Here is a 20,095-nt window from a genome sequence, read left to right as displayed (position 1 = left end):
TTTTAAACGTAAGCCTTAAATAAATATCACAGAATCAAATCCTCTGATGTAGGCAGGGGTTTTAATATTTGTGATCAAAGAACAAACTACTGTCTGCTACAGGGCAAACTATAACCATCAGGCAAAATCCTGCCCATCAATTGGTTTTTGTTATTGGAACACAGCCAGGTTCCTTTGTTTATGTATTGTCTGTATCTGTTTTTGAGGTACAATGACAAACTTGAGTAGGTGCAACAGAAACCATATGCCTACAAAGCCTGAACTATTTACTATCTGGCCCTTTACAGAAAAAGTTCGTCAACCCCCCATCTATTAGATCACTTTCCTCATTCACATGTCCCCTCCCTCATCTCCACGTGTACTTCCCTGTCTCACTGAAGTTTGGCTGGCCATGAGACTTGCTTTGCTTAGTGGAATGTGGGAAAAATGTCAGTGTGCAGGTTCTGAAGCTAAGCCTAAAGAGTCTTACCTTGCCACCGCCCCTCTGATGGTAGAATGAGGCATGTGGAACAGAACAACTTCGGCTAACCTCTTGACTTCAGAATAAAAGCTTATTGATACCCCATGGTTGTTTACTATGCAGCAAAAGGCAACTAATGCATAAGATTTTTATACCTCTGCTTGAACATTCCCACGAAGGCTTGACTTCTCAGATTGATAACACTGGGAGAAGGATCCTGGAGACCAGGTGTAGCTCAGTCCCTTCTGGGCTCTATTTCAGACTTTGATGGGCTCAACGGGAACATGTTTTCATTCCTCTCCCTATGGTAAGCAAAACTGAATCAGAGTCCAGGCCAGGTCTAGAGGCCAACCAGACTCTTGGAATTTTGGCGTCTCTATGTTTAACATGGTGTAGATGTCCATCACAATTCTTACAGCTGTTTGGTTTTAAATGTCTTCCCCTAAAGTGAGCCTAAAGTGTAGTAAGAGGTTGGGACAAGTCCAGTGGGAGTCAAAGACCAAAGCTGTTTTCCAATGTAGCTTTAACAATAAAGCTCACAGCCTGACTCTTACTCAACTCCAACATGTTTATTTCTTAACGGATACATAGCCTGGTCTTTAGAACCCTACAACAGTAAATAGTAACATGCAAATATAAAATCGAAAAAATTAACTCTGTTAACAATATTAGCTGAGATGAAGTGACCAAAGTATATGCTCAACCTTTGAAAACGTGATTTCAGAGTTTTACATTCTTAATTCTCAAATTGAAATGTAAACAAAGCTTTCCATTGACACTTTTCTTAAAACCATCCAGCTAGGTCATTTGGGTAAACACCAGTGGTCTATTTATTACACAGAAATATAGAATCCACAGTTTCTGTCACTGAGAACTCTAATGCTGCCCTAGTTCTCAGGTTTACAGCCTTTCATTCCTTAAGCAGTTAACCTTCTCCCATTAAACCTTCCCTAACCAGTTTTTGCTATTTTCAAAGCAAGCGCTTAGCTGATGAAGGGTTGGTACTATAGAGTTGTACCCGTAGATCATACAGCAGAAGTCCTATTATTAAAACTAATTTTGAAAGAGAAACATTAAAATCCAGAGCATTAATTTCTGCACGTCTCTTAAAAGGAAGTCAGCACTGTAATAAACCACAAATTAAAATAGAATCACTTAATTTGCCGAATAAAGACATGAATGCTTGAAATTTTAATGTTATCAGTAGTATGTGAGCTCCTTTTGGGGAAGAACCACGTCTTATTATTTCTATTGTTTACTACATAGGCATTCAATGTTTCTTGAAGGCTAAGCAGTTATTGCTTTCTATAAAGATTTTCAAACTTACTTCCTGAAAATAGGACCAGAATTTTCCTCTCTCCTTATTTATTCCAATGCTCTATCTCTGCTTTCCTTCTCAACCTGTATTTCAAATGCTAGAGGTTATGAACAGTCTAAGAAACAAATGAATGTTTTAATCTTAATACTGTCCACTTTGTATTACACCTAATGTTGTTTGGAAACCTAGAGACTTTTGATTATGCCTAATTCAACGTCACTTCCATTTCTGCATTACTACTCTTCTTATTCAGGAAAAAAGACTTGTGGATGACCCTTTCTAGTCACCTGGACCTCATTTAGGTAGCTTCAACAACTCCTTAGGTGGTGGGCTCTCTCAGCAGCATTCACTGTAGCTATCATCAAACATGGGCACCTATTTCCCAAGCACTGAGATGAAAGAATGTTTAAGACAATGCTCTTTATTCTTAACAAGTACACAGCTGGATCCAGGAGATATGATTCATCAGGTGCACTAACGAAGACAAAGAAATACGTAATTAAATGAACATGCGTGATTACTTTACAGTCCTCTGCAATATATTTTCCTTTCCCTCATAAGATTTTTAGCTTCAGAAAGTCCAGGACTTTGTTTCATTCATCCTGGCACTTGCGTACAGTATTTTTGCACATTAACAGATGCTCAATATGTAACTGTTGAATAAATGGATATAGACTGTGTATTCACTTAACAGTGAAGGTTAATTGAGTTAATACACATAAAGAGCTTAGAACAGTGTCTAATACTTCGTAGCTACTTATTTAATTATTATAAAATGAGACAAGATTTAGAACAGAGATTATGGAAGACTTCTTGGAAGTGTGCTTTAAGCTGACCTTGGAAAAATAGGTGGGAACTGGATAGAAAGAACACACCTGATGACAATAATAATACAAGCACAGGAATAAGCTGTGTAAGTATACAAAGAAAACTAAGCTGACAATAAGAAAAGGCCACATAAAGGATACAGTGAGAAATCTTACACATAAGGCAAGCAGGTAAGGCTAAGAGTATAGAAAGGTATTTTGTTGTTACTGTTAGTTGCCATCGAGTTGATTTTACCTCATAGCAACCATTGTATATAGAGTAGAACTGCTTCATAGTTTTCAAGGCTGTGAAATTTTGAAAGCAGATTGCCAGGCCCTACTTCCAAGTTGCCTCTAGGTGAGTTTGAACCACCTACCTTTTGGTTAGTAGTCCAGCACTTAACCATTCGTGCCACCCATGAACTCCTAAAGGTACTACAATCCAACATTTGCTAAACTGAACTAATTCCAAATGACATTTTTTATACAAACAACCAATGCTTATTTCAAGTCAATTGTTATGAGATAAAAGTGGTGGAATCAAAACCCAATAAACTGAAAGTGCCTCAAGATTTACTCATCTTTGTATGCTTTGGACCTACACCCTGGTTAACACAAAAAAATTATTTACTATACTGAACCCATCCTAGCTACCATTTAACACCAATATCAAAATCTTTTAAGACAAATTTAAAACACACAAGCTTAACTTTATTTCACCATTGTCATTTAAAGCTTCATTTTATCAAACACAAAAAGACATTTTCAAAGAGTTCTCTATCACAGGAAATTACACAGTAGAAACATTCATGCTTCATAGGTACAAGTTGTATAAATTAAAATCAAATAATTGGAAATTTTTTCAACGGGGAACTACACATCTAAATAAATGGTGGAAGGACCTCAATATTTCATTACTTATGGATTATCTTAGTTATTTTCAGGATCTAAACAAAGATTCTGAATATTCAGACTTCTTTTGCTGTAATTTACAATATCACCCTACCTCTATTCTGACTCAAGCTACTTAACCAAAATATCTGATTTAGGAAGGTATTTAGCTTTATAGTAAAAGTTTTTCCAACTACAGTTGCCACCTTCAAAGGAATTGACATTACAATGCTGATGAAATCTGCTGGTTCCCTTTTGAACAATGTGCAATATTCAGCTAACCTATTTAGCTGAATATATTAATGAGGGGATGATACCATAATCTCCTCTAATTCATGATGTCAACTCCATGGAACATTAAACAGGTACAAAAAATGGATTATGCACAGTTCAGTAGAGTATAATGTTGTTTCCCACATCTAAAAATTAACCAATGAAATAAAACATATCAACTTATAGTTGACTTCATTTCAGGAAAACACATTGAGAATTTCAAGTATACTATTTTTCTCAGCTCATCCCTCAGTCATTGACAGGAATTTTGTAGGCCACCATGCTATTTACTTTGTGGATTGTAGTAGTGAATGAACGAAGACGGACTTCCTCAGAATTGGTAATGAACTGTGGTCCTGATTCTTCCCATTTTTCAGGTACAACCAAATCTTTATCTGTATAAATCAATAGATCAAATGAACCTAAATTGGGAATGAAAAATACATTAAAGTACACTATTTTTTCAAATATAAAACCTACTCTGTCTCTCACTTTTTGAACCACCCATACTGTTAGGATGAGTTAGCTTGGTCTCTAATCATTAATCTTTTTTCCTCAATGAAAATATATTTTAATACAGAAAATATCGTACCCTTCTACCTTCTCTTATGAAAAATGCAGGACTTTTTCTTTTTTTAAAGCGGAAACCATTAAAAATATTGTAATGAGTGTATCATCACATGGGAAAAAAATGAATGTAATCCATAGGAGAGCTAAAATCTTGGTTTGTTCACTGCTGTATCCCAGTATCCAGACTGTCTGGTATATAGTAGGCATTCAGTAAATATTTGATGAATGAAGGAGTAACTAAGTTTGGGGAGCAAGACATAATTTAACAGCTGAAATCTTAATTACATAATAATATATAGAAAATAAAAATAGCAAAAGGAATTATACCAAAATGGGTATTGTGAAAGTTTTCATTTCTTTTTTCAGCATTTCCCCATTTTTACTTTTTGCTTTATAATGCTTTTTCTTCCATTTATATTACATGATACTGATAATTAAGAAAAAATTTAATAAAGGCTGATTCTTAAAACAGTAGCTGTCTTTTCCCACAAATTAAATGAATAAGAAGTTATATAAATACTTACACGAAACTTCCAATAGTGGCAGAAATGTTACTGTAGCTGTGATCTGTCTGATCACTGAACGGATTTCATCTTGAATAGCTTTCTGAGACTTTTCTCTGGGTGCACTACAAAGAAACCAAATCAATTAATATTATTTCAGGTTTTAACAAGTTAATTAAAACATATTAGTAACTAAGATTATTTACTTGCTTAAGTGCTTCTGAAATCAAGTAAGTAATGTATTAAAAGTTTAAAAAAATAATGAGTAAAAGTATTTTAGGACCTATAACCTAGCAGGCATAACTTAAGTATCCTTATTTATTTCATTTAACCTTTCAATCATCTTTTACAATCAGTCTTAGTATTAGCATCATATCATTTATTATCAGATGACTAGAAAATTTGCCAACCTCTTTAAGTTAGGAAAACTTCAGCATCTCTTAAAATAACAGGTGGGATCTAAAATATTTACTTAGTATTATCATTTTGGATTTTAGTAACGCCTATAAAGTCTAACTCCCAACTGCCTCAAATAAAATATTAAAGTCATATGTCAAATTATTTTTATAATCTAAAACAATTTCCTGAACTAAACTAAAGGCTTCAGAAGCAAAGTACGTTTCATTTTGAGAAACAACTGTGGTTCTGAGTTTGCAGACAAGTATGCCTAGGACAATGCTAGACATCAGCATATAATGACTGGCATTTCCCATCCAGGAGTCTTGAGCCTTCATACATTTATGAACATTTATGACATTTGTCATGAACATGTCTTAACGTAGTTCATGACATTAAAGGAAATACAGCAGAGCTGCATTTTTAGCTGGGGGAGAGTCTAAGAAAATCTCTTAGATTTAGGTATGTTCCTTAAATGGCCCATCTAGTGTATCCTGTATAGTTTTGAATACGCCATCATAAATACTAAAATTCAGAATTCAATGATATAGACTTAGGGTAATTATGTTGGAGAATACTATCTATACAAATCAATGATGTGCTAAAATAAGCTCTTTGCCGCAGGAGATTGAAGATTATACTGACATTTGAAACAATTTATGCAATTTACTTTACATAAAACTGGTTGAATACATTTAGAACTCATCTAGTAATGAAAACACATTTTGGAAAAGACATACCAGAGTAACAATAATTTTATACTTACCTGTCATCTTTTGCAGTCTTGTCACACTCAATATCAAATTGCCATCTTTCAAGGACCTCACCACTTTCAATATTTGAGATGACTACCACCAGTTTCTGAACTGAACATTTGTGTAACCAATCTGCAACACATAAAAAGGCATCTTTCTTGGTCCATGGCATTGCAAAGCAACCCTTACCTTCTCAGGTCTCTCTTCCTATCCTCGGCAAATTCTCACCACTGGAATTTTGTACCACCACCCTCTCCTGCTCTGAAAACTTGTCCCATCAATAATCTAGCTCCTGTTTTCAAATTCTCAGCATTTCTACCAAGTACAGTACTGGCTGCTGAGGATATAGTAAGCATGAGATATTTTCATGCTCATCCAAGGTTAAGAGTGTAAGAGAAGAGCACTGAGCTAATCACCACACTGACAAACGTGAAATTACAACTGTGATGACTGCTATGAAGGATAAACAGTACAACAAAGAGCATTTAAATAGGAAAAACTGACTCACTCAGGGAGGTCAGAGAAGGCTTAAGCTTAGCTCTGAGGATCAAACAGTACTAAATATGCAAAAGGAGAGGGAAGAAGGTATAGGCCTTAAATACACAAGGGGAACAACACGTGACCAGAGGACCGAAAGAATGCCACTATAACTGCAGTGAAGAAAGCAAGAATGCACAAGGTAAGTCTGCAAAGATAAACAGGAGCCAGAACATGCAAGGCCACGTGGGCCAAAGGAAGAAATTATTACCTCAAGAACCAGGGAAGTCATTACTGTGTCTGGAGTAGGATGTGATATAATTAGATTTGCATTTTAAAACTATCATTCTGAAAATGGATTTGAGGGGATCTAGATGCTAGTCTAGATCCCTTACCAAAAGGTTGCTTAACATAAGGTTGGCAGTTCAAATCCACCAGCTGCTCCTTAGAAACCCTATGGAGCAGTTCTACTCTGTCCTATAGGGTCCCTGTGAGTCAGAATCTACTCAATGGCAATGGTTTTGGTTTTTAGACACTAGTTAGTTCATTTAGTAGTTTAAGCGAGATGAGACAATGAAAGCACGTAGGAGGGTATATTGATAGAAATGGAGAAGCAGACAGGTTCAAGAGATTTCATGCTGAAAATTATTGAAACTTACTAGATTAGCTATAGGGGTAAGGAAGAGGAACAAGTCATAAATAGCTCCCAAGTTTCTGGTTTGTATCACAGAGGGGATGGTTGAGCCACTCACTGCTAGGAAAGAGAACTGAAAGTGGAGCAATTTTGGAGACAATCTTAAATTTAGTTTTTAATATGATGAGTCTGAAGTATCTTTGGGATAGTCATGTAAGGAAGCCTTTGGATATATAGGTTTGGAGTTAGGAGAGATTTGGGTTAGATATAAAGAGGCAACTACAGGAAGGTTACCAGAAGCTATATACATGTCAGAGATCATCTAGAGAGATTATAAAGTGAGAGGAAGGCCTCACATTGAGCTCTGAGGTAATCTTGAAAACTGATACTATACTATATACAGGAAGTCAGCAGTTTTCTCGAAAGACAGATTTAGTAATATTTAGTAAGTATTTTAGATTTTGCAGGCCACCTAGGTCTCTGTCCTGTTTGCAGGTAGTACAAAATCAGACCACTCACTGGACCCCAGCATACATCAACAACTTTTTATCAAAGGTTTAGCTCTGAAAAGGAGAATGGGTGGTAATTTAAAGGAGACTTAGGGCAGGCAGTAATTTTTCTTCTTTTAAAATTGGAGAGAAATGATGCCAGTGGGAAGAATCCCAATCAAAACAGAAGTAGAAAATATGAGAACAGGAAGAACAGAAAAACGCTAAAGGCAATGGGATTCAAAACAGATACACGATTTGCCTCTAGGAACAATTCCTCCATTTTAACCAAAATAAAAGAGGGAACACGAAGTTAAATAGGAAAGTCTAAGTACATCGGCGGTGGAATGTCATTTGTGTTCTCAAAAGAGATAATCCAATAAACCAGCACCTTAGGCAAACCCTGCTTCTCCATCAAATTAAGATGAAGACACAGATCTACAAACATAGATCTATACAGGTTTTAGGCCAACTGACCTGGTTGTAGCCTTATGAATGATGAAGGGAGACTTAGCCCTGACCCTCAACTTTGGATGCAACCTTGGGAGACGTAGGCTACTCCTAATGATGTGCTTCCTGCTTGCACCTGAGACTAAAGTGTCCCCATACCACCAACAGCGGTCTCATCTTGCTATTCTGATAGCACTGATCTACTAAAGCATACGCTCTTTGAGGTTGAGAAACTCTTTACTACAGAATAAATCCTATCTTCCTTTGCTTGTCTTTTCACCATTGCTTGAGATCCTACCATGCTGACCTGCACAAGTATCAAGGGATGGCACTCATGTAGATTTTAATGGTAGGGAAATGTTACTAGCTTATCTAGAGGATAATGTAGCTTGAAAGAGATATCAAGTTAACAAAAGTCTGGATAGCCATTATCAGAAAGGCATATTAAAACTGAAAAATTAATAAAAATACAATAAAAACTGTAATTTAAAAAATGAAGCTACTATTGAACATGAAAAAGTTCTGAAACATCAATTAAAAAAACAAAAAGATTTCTGAATTTAAAAATTCAAAAGAAAAAGGATGGCCACTGTTAAAAACCAAACTAGTCTTTTGGAAGAATGGGGAGAAACAGACATGAAAGGGAAACTATCAGAAATTCTAGAAGTAAAAAAAGAAATAGATGGAGAACAAGTATTGGTACAACAGGTAATAAAGCAACTTCCTGAGCTAAAGAAAAAATTGAGTGTTCAGGTAAAAAAGACTAAGTCATAGGCAGATTAAAAAGAAAGACAAAGGGAAACTGGTGAAAAATAAGAAAACTCTACTGAATGTTCTGTTACTTGGTAGTTATTCTTTTTTTTTTTTAAGTTTCCAGGTTTAATACAATTTTATTTTCCTTGCTGTTTCTCTAACGATAACTTTAAAATCCTAGTGGCTACAGAGAAAAAGCATCACGTTAAGAATTTATGGTGGATATTTTCTCAAACAGATAACGAACACTATCATAACTGTTAAGTTCTAATTTCTTCCATTTGGCCATATGAACTTGCAAATTACTGCAAAAATCATTTTTAAGGGAGCTGATGGAGACATTTATCAAGCCATATCAAATTCCTAACATCAAAATACTCAGCCAACTTGGAATGTGGTGGAGAAAAGGATTTCTTTCTATTTATATACTATTTGCTTTCTTCCAATTAAAAATCACTATATTTGAGAAGGTAGTGTGTTTCACACTTGTATACAGGCAGCTGAAAAATGACGAAAATGACAGAAAATGTGGATCCAAGCAGCGCTGCAAAACTCAAACTTTCAATTATTAAATACCTTTTAGTTGTTCCACCACATTATTTAGGTATTTAATGAGTTCAGGATCAGTAGTCACAAGCAGGGTGAGTCCATATTTTTGCACTCGAGTAAAGGTTTCAGATGGATATATGCCACGCTGATATAAAATGCTGTTAATACCAAATGCTGAAAGCAAAAGAAACGTTAAAGAAAAGTCATTATCATTTGTAACTACTGAAAATAAAATGTATTTAGATATGGCTATGGTTTCATTAATACTCTAAAACTGTAAATGCGTAAACACGAGTTTGCTTGTGTCTTACTGAAGGCAGAGTAGGTGTGTACAAAGTGGCATTAAATATCCATAAAATCTTGCTTCTAGGTAAAAGAAAGTAATATAGGCATTCGCGTGGCAATGAAAGAAAAATTAAATGCCAAAATGCATTACCCTTCCACTGCCATATTTCACCTCATTGTAATCCGAGGCCAAATTCAGATTACATGGTTAGAAGGTATCAAAACAGGCTTGGACTTATTGGTCAACTGCTCCAGACAAGCTTCTCTTCCTCCTTTTCTCCTCTCGTGTCCTGCCAGGCTCTATTAGAGGTTGTGGATACAGCTGGCCTGGTCGGGAACAATTCTATCCAAACAAAGCCTGATGAATTGTGGCCTGCCTCTGAATCAACGGGGGGCAGGGGCTGGGTAAAAATACACACTGGGTCCCACCCTACTAGTACCAAGTCCCAGTGGGGTGTGGATTGACACTAAAGACACGCTCCAGGTGAAGCCGCTACACCGCGGGGCGGGCCCCCGCAGCCCTGAGGCCTTCTCCTCCACCATTACCAACGCGGCCGGAGCTAGGCGCCGGCATCCGCCTCTCCGCTGACTCCTTGGGTCGGGCAGACGGCGCGGAACAGCGAGGGCTTGGTGCAGGGCCGCTCCGAGCCATCCCGGCTCCCGGCCTCGGAGTTGGAGCCGCGGGCCTACGGGACGGCCTGGGCTCAGCTCTCCCCAACTCTGCCCTGCGCGAGGATGACTTACAGAAGAACTCGGCCACGATTTCGGCGCTCCCGCGGAGGGTAATGCCCTGCTCCCGGGTGAGCTGCAGCGCCATGGCTGGACCCACAGACGAAGGCGCGCACTTTCACCGGGTAAACAGCGGCCCCCGCGGCTCTTGCAGCAGTTCCCCGCCACTCGTTTCGAAAGTAACGTCTCAGCCCACCGTCCTGCCCTTCGCGCAGGCGCGACGAGTCTCTTGGTCCCGCCCCACGCAGCGGCGTCCTACCCTTCCTCTCCGCCCTTGCCGGACCCCGGCGGAGCTGGCCTTCTCGCGCAGGCGCGGTCGATAGACATGGACTCGTTGCGCAGGGTTTAGTCACTGGCAGGTCGGAGCTTCCTGGGAGATAGCCTCTGCTCGTGATCGACTAGATGGGGCAGAGTGAAGAAGACGGGCTATCCTGATTTTTGTGGCTGCTAACTAGGCCCGTGGACTGAGCAAGCAAGGGGTACAATCTTGAGTTTTAAAGATATTTTCAAACTGGTGTGAACTGCCTACCAGCTGCGCCTGAAGTGACCCCAGTAATCTCCGTACTTGGTCGCAACTGCGTGCTCGGCACCCAAGCCACAGTCTTCTAGGGCCTGATGCCACTGCTGTTAGGTGCCCTCCAGTCGGTTCAGACTCATAGTGACCCTATGTACGACAGAACGAAACACTGCCAGATGTTGCGCCATCCTCACAATTGTTGCTACGTTTGAGCCCATTATTGCAGCCATCGTGTCTTCCTCTTTTTCGCTGACCCTCTGCTTTACTAAGCATGATGTCCTTCTCCAGGGACTGTTCCCTCGTGATAACATGTACAACGTATATGAGACAAGTCTCGCCATCCTGGCTTCTAAGGAGCTCTCTGGCCGTGCTTCTTCCAAGACAGACTTGTTCGTTCTGGCAGTCCATGGTATATTCAATATTCTTTGCCAACACTTTAAATGTATCAATTCTTCGGTTTTCCTTATTCATTGTCCAGCGTTTGCATGCGTATGAGGCAACTGAAAATACCATGGTTTGGGTCAGGCACGTTTCAGTCCTCAAACTGACATCTTCGCTTTTTTTTTTTTTTTAAACACTTTTAAGATGTCTTTTGCAGCAGATATGCCCAATGCAATACAGCGTTTGATATCTTGACTGCTGACACTGCTAGTGCATTTTTTTCCCTCCAAGAATTTGGATTAGGAATTAAAAGGATAAACCTGCATCCGCTTTTCTTTTCCTTATCCACTTCTGTCCTGAATTCAGGGCCCCATGAAATGTTGTGCAGCAGAGTCTGGGGCGGCTGGGGACTGCGTCTTGGCGTAACAGGTACTCTGTTCACCTTCCCATCCTTTGAAGGCTGGTCAGGGAGGAAGTCACATCACCAAAAAGGCCCATCAACACTGAATGTGAATTTTGACTCACAAATTCAATGGCTTTTATGTTAGAGCCGTGGTTGCACAGTGGTTACAGCTCAGCTGCTAACCAAAAGGTCAGCAGTTCAAATCCACCAGCTGCTCCTTGGAAACCTTTTGCAACAGTTCTACTCTGTACGATAGGGTCGCTACTTAACTATTGGTCGGAATCGACTCGATTGCAACTTTTTTTTTTTTTTTTAAATGTATGGATGAGAAATATCAAGGCGACATTGCAAAATTAATGTTTATGTCATTAAGAAGGAAAATATTTGTAAAATAAAGTCTGAAAAACTACCAGACATGCTGTTATTTAATTATATGAGAAATTCCTGAGTGTATGTATTAGTTTTTTTATTGCCATATAACAATGACCATAAATTCAATGGCTTAAAACAACACCCATTTATTATCTCAGTTTTGTCAATCAGAAGGCATGGCATAGCAAGTTTCTCTGCTTAGAGTCTCACAAGGCTGAAATCAAGGTGTCTGCTGACTAGATTTCACCTGAGATATGGAGTTCTCTTCCATCCTTTCTGGTTCGTGGAAGAATTAATTTCCTTTTGGTTGTAGAACTGAGGTCCCTCTTGTCTTGCTAACTGTCGACTGGAGGCCACCCTTTAATAGGCCCTCTAACTTTCCAATCTCTCTGACTTCAGGGAAGTCCTGAAGTCTTAAGGGCTCACATCAGATCAGGGTTCACTTTTAGATCAGATCCACTCAGATAATCTCACTTTTGACCTAATCCTAAAAGTGATATCCCCTCATAATCACAGGTTCTGCCTAGTGCTTTAAGGGTACGGGATTATTTCTACAGGGTGTGCTCTTGTGGGAGAAAAGGGCAGGAATTTTGGGAGCCTTTCACAGAGTGAAATACCATATTTCAATTCAGTTTGAAGAGCAAACCATGGCTCTAATAGATAATAAGCTGACTTGACCAGTAAAATCTTTTTCTTACATCATTTAGTCTTTTTTTATTTTTTAATCACCAGTTTTGATGTGAAGAACAGTGATGTCAGGGGAGACAAGTAAGAGGCAAGGAAGCTAGATGTCCTTCACCCTCTCCACTGGGAGTTCTGGTTAGGGCCAGCATTCTGGCATCATACTGGTAAGGCTTGGTGTCCACCTTTCCCCATATGAAAATTGCCTGGTTCTAAGGAAAAAACTTTATGTTAAAACTTAGCACCTCAGGAAAGACTTCTTTCAGTTTCATGATAATATGATTTTTAAATTATCAGAAAATGCAAATAATTGTTAGTATAACTTGGAGAGTCTAGAAATTAAAAGAATTTCCATGCATTGACTATAGGGTCACTATGATTTGGAATCAACTCGATGGCAATGGGTTTGGTTTTTTTTTTTTTTTTGGTTTCCATGCATTAAGGAAATTTTTATTATTTTCTTTATACTCTGTGAGAAGATATAAGTAACAAATAACATAAAAGGGATTGTCTGTACCTTTTGAGGAGTTTGTAGTCTAGTTTTATTTAAATATCCATGCTTGGGAAAAAAAAAAAAGAAAAACGGAATTTTCACCACTTAGGCCTTATATGACTTCTGCCTACCACTGCAGCCTCCTTTCAGATTGCTTTCCTAATCTTTCTGCCTCTTGCTTGTTTCAACCTTGGAGTGTTTCATAATGTCTAGAAATTTCTTTTTGCAAGTCAGATTCATAATTATACTCTCACACTCCTCCTTAACTTAAATGCTACTATTAGAAAAATTTTCTTTGACCCCTCAGACTATGAAGTCCTCTCATGTATTCTCATAGCATCTCATAATACTTGCTTCATAATGACTTGTGTTATATCTATCCTATTTTTGTGTAGGATCCATGATGGCATTTAGTGGGTACTCCACAATTATTTGTTGAATAAATGAACATTTGAATATTTGCCTCATGGTAGCTTCATGGTAGAACCTAACACATTTTCTAGTGGGAGAGTAGGTTGGATGGATGAGGTTATATCATTTTAGTGAGCTTTGAATACTCATCTGAGTTGATTGAACTGGAGGCACCAGAGATTTCTAGGTTCTTAGGACTGACAGGGGGCAGTGGTGGTAGAATTCTCACCTTCCATACAGGAGACCCGGGTTCAATTTGTGGCCAGTGCACCTCATGTGTAGTCACCACCGTCTGTCAGTGGAGGCTCGTGTGTTGCTGTGATGCTGAACAGGTTTCAGTAGTGCTTTCCAGACTAAGACAGACTAGGAAGAAATGCCTTTGTTCCGTTGTGCATGGGGTCGCCATGAGTTAAAGGCTGACTGAACAGCTGCTAACAACCATAGGATTGACATCTTGAAAGCAATATTTTTTCAAGTCCAATTCAGTAACGTTGGTAGAATGGATTGTGCACAGGACAGCCTAGAATGGTGGTTCTCAAACTTGAGTGTGTAGAAGAATCATCTGGATATCTTGCTAAATCTGCAAATTCCTTCCTTATATTCCCTTCTCCTCCAGTTTGATTCAATCCAATAGAATAACCACTAGCCACATGTGGCTCTTGAGCACTTGAAATGTGCTTGTCTGAACTGGGATGTGCTACAAGTGTAAAATACACACATAACATTTCAAAGACATACAGAAGAAAATATACAGTATCACATATTAATATGTTTTGTAATTGATTATGTATTGAAATGAATCTTTGACATACGTTGGATTAAATACAATGTATTACTAAAATTAATCTGTTTCCTTTTAAATTTTTAATGTGACTTCTAGAACATTTAAAATTACGTATGTGACTTGTGTTATATTTCTGCTGGACAGTGGTAGTCTATGGGATCTAGGAGGTTGCATGTTTAACCAGCATCCCAAATGATGCAAATTCTCAGAGCACTCTTTGAAAAGCAATAAACTACGATGGATATTTTAGTAGTGCAGGGCTAGGAAGTTGAGAATCGGACTAGGTGGATGCCAGAGAGGAAAAATAAGTGCTATATCAGAGAATGCCATTTTGAAACAAGAGATGATGATGGATATGAATGAAAAATGAGATAGTAATACAGATAAACCCAAGATGCCAAGCCTGCAATAGAGGATGTATGAGCAAGTTAGAAAGAGCTGCCCAAACTCTGAGCCTGTACTACTTCTTATTTATCACCACAATAACAGGATTGTAGAAGCTTTGGAGGTACTTCTTCTCCATTAACTTTTGGATGCTCAGTTTGGCATTGACCCCAACTTAACCAAAACATGCAGACTTATCTTTACAAAATGTTTTTAAAAAATTGTTTTCAGTTACTTGAGTTTACTTTTATTCACAATTCAGTAAAATTTTTCTAATGTGTATTGTTGAGGAGATAGCTATTTGGACAGGGTGAAGTATAAAGTAAGATTTTTTTTTTCTGAAGAAAATTCAAGCAGAGCATATAACAAAACAAACTCGTATTAATAAGGAAAGATAACTATGAAAAAATGTGTCATAAATAGGCTTATATTCCATATTAAAAAACAAAAACAAAAAAGCAAAAGCTACTGCCGTCGCGTAGATTCTGACTCATAGTGACCCTAAAGGACAGAGTAGAACTGTCCCACAGTAATCTTTACAGAAGCAGACTGCCGTATCCTTCTCCTGCGGCGTGGCTGGTGGGTTCAAAGCACCGATCTTTACATTAGCAACCGAACACTTAATATTCCATATTAGGGTGCTAAAAACAGAAATACTCACAAAAATTTGGAAAGAATCAACTGGAATTTAAGAATAATAAAAAAAAATTAATGACCTAGTTGAACTGTCTTATACATGAAGAAACTGAGGCCCAGACAGGATATATAGTTTGTCAGAGGTTCAACACCTAGTAAGCGAAAGGTAGAGCAGCAGGATCTAGGGCCCTAACTTAGTCTCATTATTGTATCTAAAAGATATTCTTACTTTTTTTTTAAGTTTACTTTGAAAAAAATTAACTGATTTTAAGGGTCTGTGAGCCAAATCTGGCTTGTGTGACCCACAAGCTAAGAATTTTTTTTAAAAGGGTTATAAAACAAACAAACAAAAAAACCCCTGAAGAATATTGGCAGAGACCTATGTGACCAGCAAAGCATAATTTGTGCCTTATCTGGCCCTTTTCAGAAAAGTTTACCACACCTGATCTAAAATACTTGAAAATATAACGAAGGAAAAGTGAATTTAGTAATTTCAAAGGTATTCATATATATGGAATACTTTAGAATGGAATATTGAATCATAATATAGAACTGGTATCCTTCTTTTAAAGGTTCCTGGGTGGTTCGATGAGCCCTGGTGGCACAGTGGTTAAGCGCTAGGCTGTTTACCAAAAGGTTGGTGGTTTGAACATACCAGCTGCTCCACAGGAGAAGGATGTGGCAGTCTGCTTCCATAAAGATTACTACTCGGAAACCCTATGGTGATAGTCCTATTGGGTCACTATGAGTCGGAATTGACTTGATGGCATCAGTTTTTTTTTTTTTTTTTAATCCTTCTTTTAAGCATTCAGTATACACACTCACATACATAGTCTGCCTGGCTATCTATGTTGTTGTTGTTAGTTGCAAACAGTTTTAAACGGTCAAGTGCTTGACTAGCCAAATGGTTGGTGGTTGGAACCAAATCAAAGGCACCTTGGAAGACAGGCCTGGCGATCTGCTTCCAAAAGGTCACAACCTTGAAAATCTTATGGAGCAGTTCTACTCTGCACACATGGGGTTGCCATGAGAGAATAGACTAAAGGGCAACAAACAACAACCTATATCTATGTAAATACAAATTATATATATATAAATACAAATTTTATATACATATCTGTGTGTGTGTATATACACACACACACATACATAGTTGTTATTAGGTGCCATCGAGCCAGTTCTGACTCATAGCAACCCCATATACAACTGAATGAAACACTGCCCAGTCCTGCGCCATCCTCCCAATGTTTGCTATGTTTGAACCCATTGTTGCAGCCACTGTGTCAATCCATCTCATTTAGGGTCTTCCTATTTTCTGCTGACCCTCTGCTTTAACAAGCATGCTGTCCTTCTCCAGGGACTGGTCCTTCCTGATAACACGTCCAAAGTACATGAGATGAAGTCTCACTATCCTCACTTCTAAGGAGCATTCTGGCTGTATTTCTTCCAAGACAGATTTGTTCATTCTTCTGACAGTCCGTGGTATATTCAATATTCTTCAACAGCACCATAACCCAAATGCATCAATTCTTCTTTGGTCTTTCTTATTCGTTGTCCAGCTTTTGCATGCATATGAGATTGCTGAAAATACTATGGTTTGGGTCAGGCACACCTTAGTCCTCAAAGTTACATCTTTGCATTTTAACACTTTAAAGAAGTCTTTTTCAGCAGATTTGCAGAATGCAATATGTCGTTTGATTTCTTGACTGCTACTTCCATGGGCATTGATTGTGAATCCAGGTGAAATGAAATCCTTGACAACTTCAATCTTTTCTCCGTTTATCATGATGTGACTTACTGGTCTAGTTGTCAGGATATTTGTTTTCTTTATGATGAGGTGTAATCCATACTGAAGGCTGTGGTCTTTGATCTTCATCAGTGTTTCAAGTCCTCTTCGTTTTCTGCAAGCAAGATTGTGTCATCTGCATATCACATGTTGTTAATGAGTCTTCCTCCAATCCTGATACCGTGTTCTTCTTCATATAGTCCAGCTTCTTGGATTATTTGCTCAGCATACAGATTGAATAAGTATGGTGAAAGGATACAACCCTGACACATACCTTTCCTGATTTAAAACCACACAGTATCCCCTTGTTCTGTTCAAAAGACTCCCTCTTGATTTATGTACAGGTTTTACAGGAGCACAATTAAGTGTTCCAGAATTCCGATTCCTCACAATGTCATCCATAGTTTGTTATGATCCACACAGTTGAATGCCTTTGCATAGTTTCATCTTTCTGATATTCTCTGCTTTCAGCCAAGATCCACCTGACATTAACAATGATATCCTTTGTTCCATGTTCTCTTCTGAATCCAGCTTGAATTTCTGGCAGTTCTCTGTCGATGTACTGCTGCAACTGTTTTGAATGATCTTCAGCAAAATTTTACTTGCATGTGTTATTAATGATATTGTTCGATCATTTCCACATTCCGTTGGATTACCTTTCTTTGGAATGGGCACAAACATGGCTTTCTTCGGTCAGTTGGCTAGGTAGTTTTCCTCCAAATTTCCTGGCATAGATGAGTGAGCACATCCAGTGTTGCATCCATTTGTTGAAACGTCTCAATTGGTGTTTTGTCTATTCCTGGAGCCTTGTTTTCTGCCAATGCTTTCAGTGCAGCTTGGACTTCTGTCTTCAGTACCATTGGTTGCTGATCATATGCTAGTCTTGAAATGACTGAACGTTGTTCAGCTCTTTTTGGACAGTGATTCTGTGTATTCTTTTCATCTTTTAAGGCTTCCTGCATCGTTCAACATTTTGTCTATAGAATTCTTCGTATTGCAACTTGAGGCTTGAATGTTTTCTTCAGTTCTTTCAACTTGAGAAAAATCAAGCACGTTCTTCCCTTTTGGTTTTCTATCTCCAGGTCTTTGTGCATGTCATTATAATACTTTACTTTGTCTTCTTGAGCTGCCCTTTGACATCTTACGTTCAGCTCTTTTACTTCATCATTTCTTCCATTTGCTTAGGTACTCTATTAAGTTCAAGAGCAAGTTTCAGAGTCTCTTCTGACATCCATTTTGGTCTTTTCTTTCTTTCCTATCTTTTTAATAACCATTTGCTTTCTCATGTATCATGCTCTTTGTATCATCCCACAACTTGTCTAGTCTTCAGTCATTAATGTTCAGTATGTCAAATCTATTCTTGAAATGGTCTCTAAATTCAGGCAGGATATACTCAAGGTTGGACTTTAGCTCTCATGGACTTGTTTTAATTTTCTTCAGCTTCCACTTTGACTTGCATATGAGCAATTAGGGGTCTGTTCCCCAGTCAGCCCCTGGCCTTGTTCAGACTGATGATATTGAGCTTTTCCATGGTCTGTTTCCACAGATATAGTCGATTTGATTCCTGTGTATTCCATCGGGTGAGATCCACATGTATAGTCGCTGTTTATGTTGTCGAAAAAAAGGTATCTCCAACAAATAAGTCATTGGTCGTGCAAAATTCTATGATGTGATCTCTGGTGTCTTTTCTATCACCATGGCCATATTTTCCGACTACTGATCCTTCTTCTTTGTTTCCAACTTTCACATTCTAATCACTGGTAATTATCAATGCATCTTAATTGTATGTTTGATCAATTTCAGACTACAGAAGTTGGTAAAAATCTTCAATTTCTTCATCTTTGGTATTAATGGTTGGTTTGTAAATTTGAAGAATAGTTGTATTAACTGGTCTTCTTGTAGGAGTGTGGCTATTATCCTATCTCTGACAGCATTATATTTCAGGACAGATCCTGAAATGTTCTTTTTGATGATGAATGTGATGCTGTTCCTCTTCAGTTTGTCATTCCCGGCATAGTAGACCATATAACTGTTGTTTGAAAATGGCCAATAACAGTGCATTTTAGCTAACTAATGCCTAGAATATCTATCTTTATGAGTTCTATTTCATTTTTGAAGACTTCCAGTTTTCCTAGATCATATTCCATACATTCCATGTTATGATTATTAATAGATATTTACAGCCGTTTCTTCTCATTTTGAGTTGTGCCACATCAGCAAATGAAGGTCCCAAAAGTTATACTACATCTGTGTCATTAAAATCGACTCTACTTTGAGGAAACAGCCCTCCCCTAGTCATATTTTCAGTGCCTTCCAATTTACAGGCTCATCTTCTGGCATTATATCAGACAGTGTTCTGCTGCTGTTCATAAAGTTTTTACTGACCAATTTTTTTAGAAGTAGATCACCAGGTGCTTCTTCCTAGTCTGTCTTAGTCTGTAAGCTCCACCATCGGTGACCGTGTTGATATTTGAAATAATGCTGGCATAGCTTCCAGCATCACAGCAACACGTAAACCACCACAGTATGACAAACTGACAGAAGAGTGATAGATATTAAATTTAGGATGATGTTATTGTGAATGGAAGATATGGACAGTATCTCTAATAACCTTATGTTTCTTATCATTTTACTAAGTTTTTTTTAAATTTTTTATTGTACTTCAGGTGAAGGCTTACAGAACAAATAGTTTCTCATTTAACAGTTACTACAAATGTTGCCCTATGATAATGGTTAACAATCTCACAACACATCAACGATATCCTTACTTAACCTTGGGTTCCCTATCACCAGCTTCGTTGTCCCCTTCTGCTTTCTGGCCCTTGTCACTGGACTCCTGTACCTCGTTAGTCTCATTTGGTTTTACGGGGCTTTCCACTCCCAGGCTGAACAGTGAACCTCGGAGGTAAC

At 38.2% G+C, this 20,095-nt stretch overlaps 1 protein-coding gene across 2 annotated transcripts; it reads right to left on the bottom strand.

The window, feature by feature from the left end:
* Positions 1-1,271: 1,271 nt before the first annotated feature.
* LOC101346290 (mitotic spindle assembly checkpoint protein MAD2A) lies at positions 1,272-11,024 on the bottom strand. 2 transcript variants are annotated; one of them, XM_004391087.2, is made up of 5 exons: positions 10,353-11,024; positions 9,351-9,497; positions 5,984-6,104; positions 4,843-4,946; positions 1,272-4,170 (listed from the first exon to the last, which is right to left on the bottom strand). In XM_004391087.2, exons 1-5 carry the CDS (start codon positions 10,423-10,425, stop codon positions 3,998-4,000), a joined length of 618 nt encoding a protein of 205 aa, XP_004391144.1. In that variant the 5' UTR covers positions 10,426-11,024; the 3' UTR covers positions 1,272-3,997. The 2 variants fall into 2 exon arrangements, with proteins under 2 accessions (XP_004391144.1, XP_023581605.1); XM_023725837.1 differs by having other exon boundaries at positions 1,272-4,143.
* Between the last annotated feature and the right edge of the window lie 9,071 nt (positions 11,025-20,095).

This window comes from Trichechus manatus, unplaced genomic scaffold (genome assembly GCF_000243295.1).
Source record: "Trichechus manatus latirostris isolate Lorelei unplaced genomic scaffold, TriManLat1.0 scaffold00457, whole genome shotgun sequence".
Lineage (NCBI taxonomy): Eukaryota > Metazoa > Chordata > Mammalia > Sirenia > Trichechidae > Trichechus > Trichechus manatus.
Note: the sequence above shows the minus strand (reverse complement) of the source record. Positions and strands in the feature narration are given on the sequence as shown.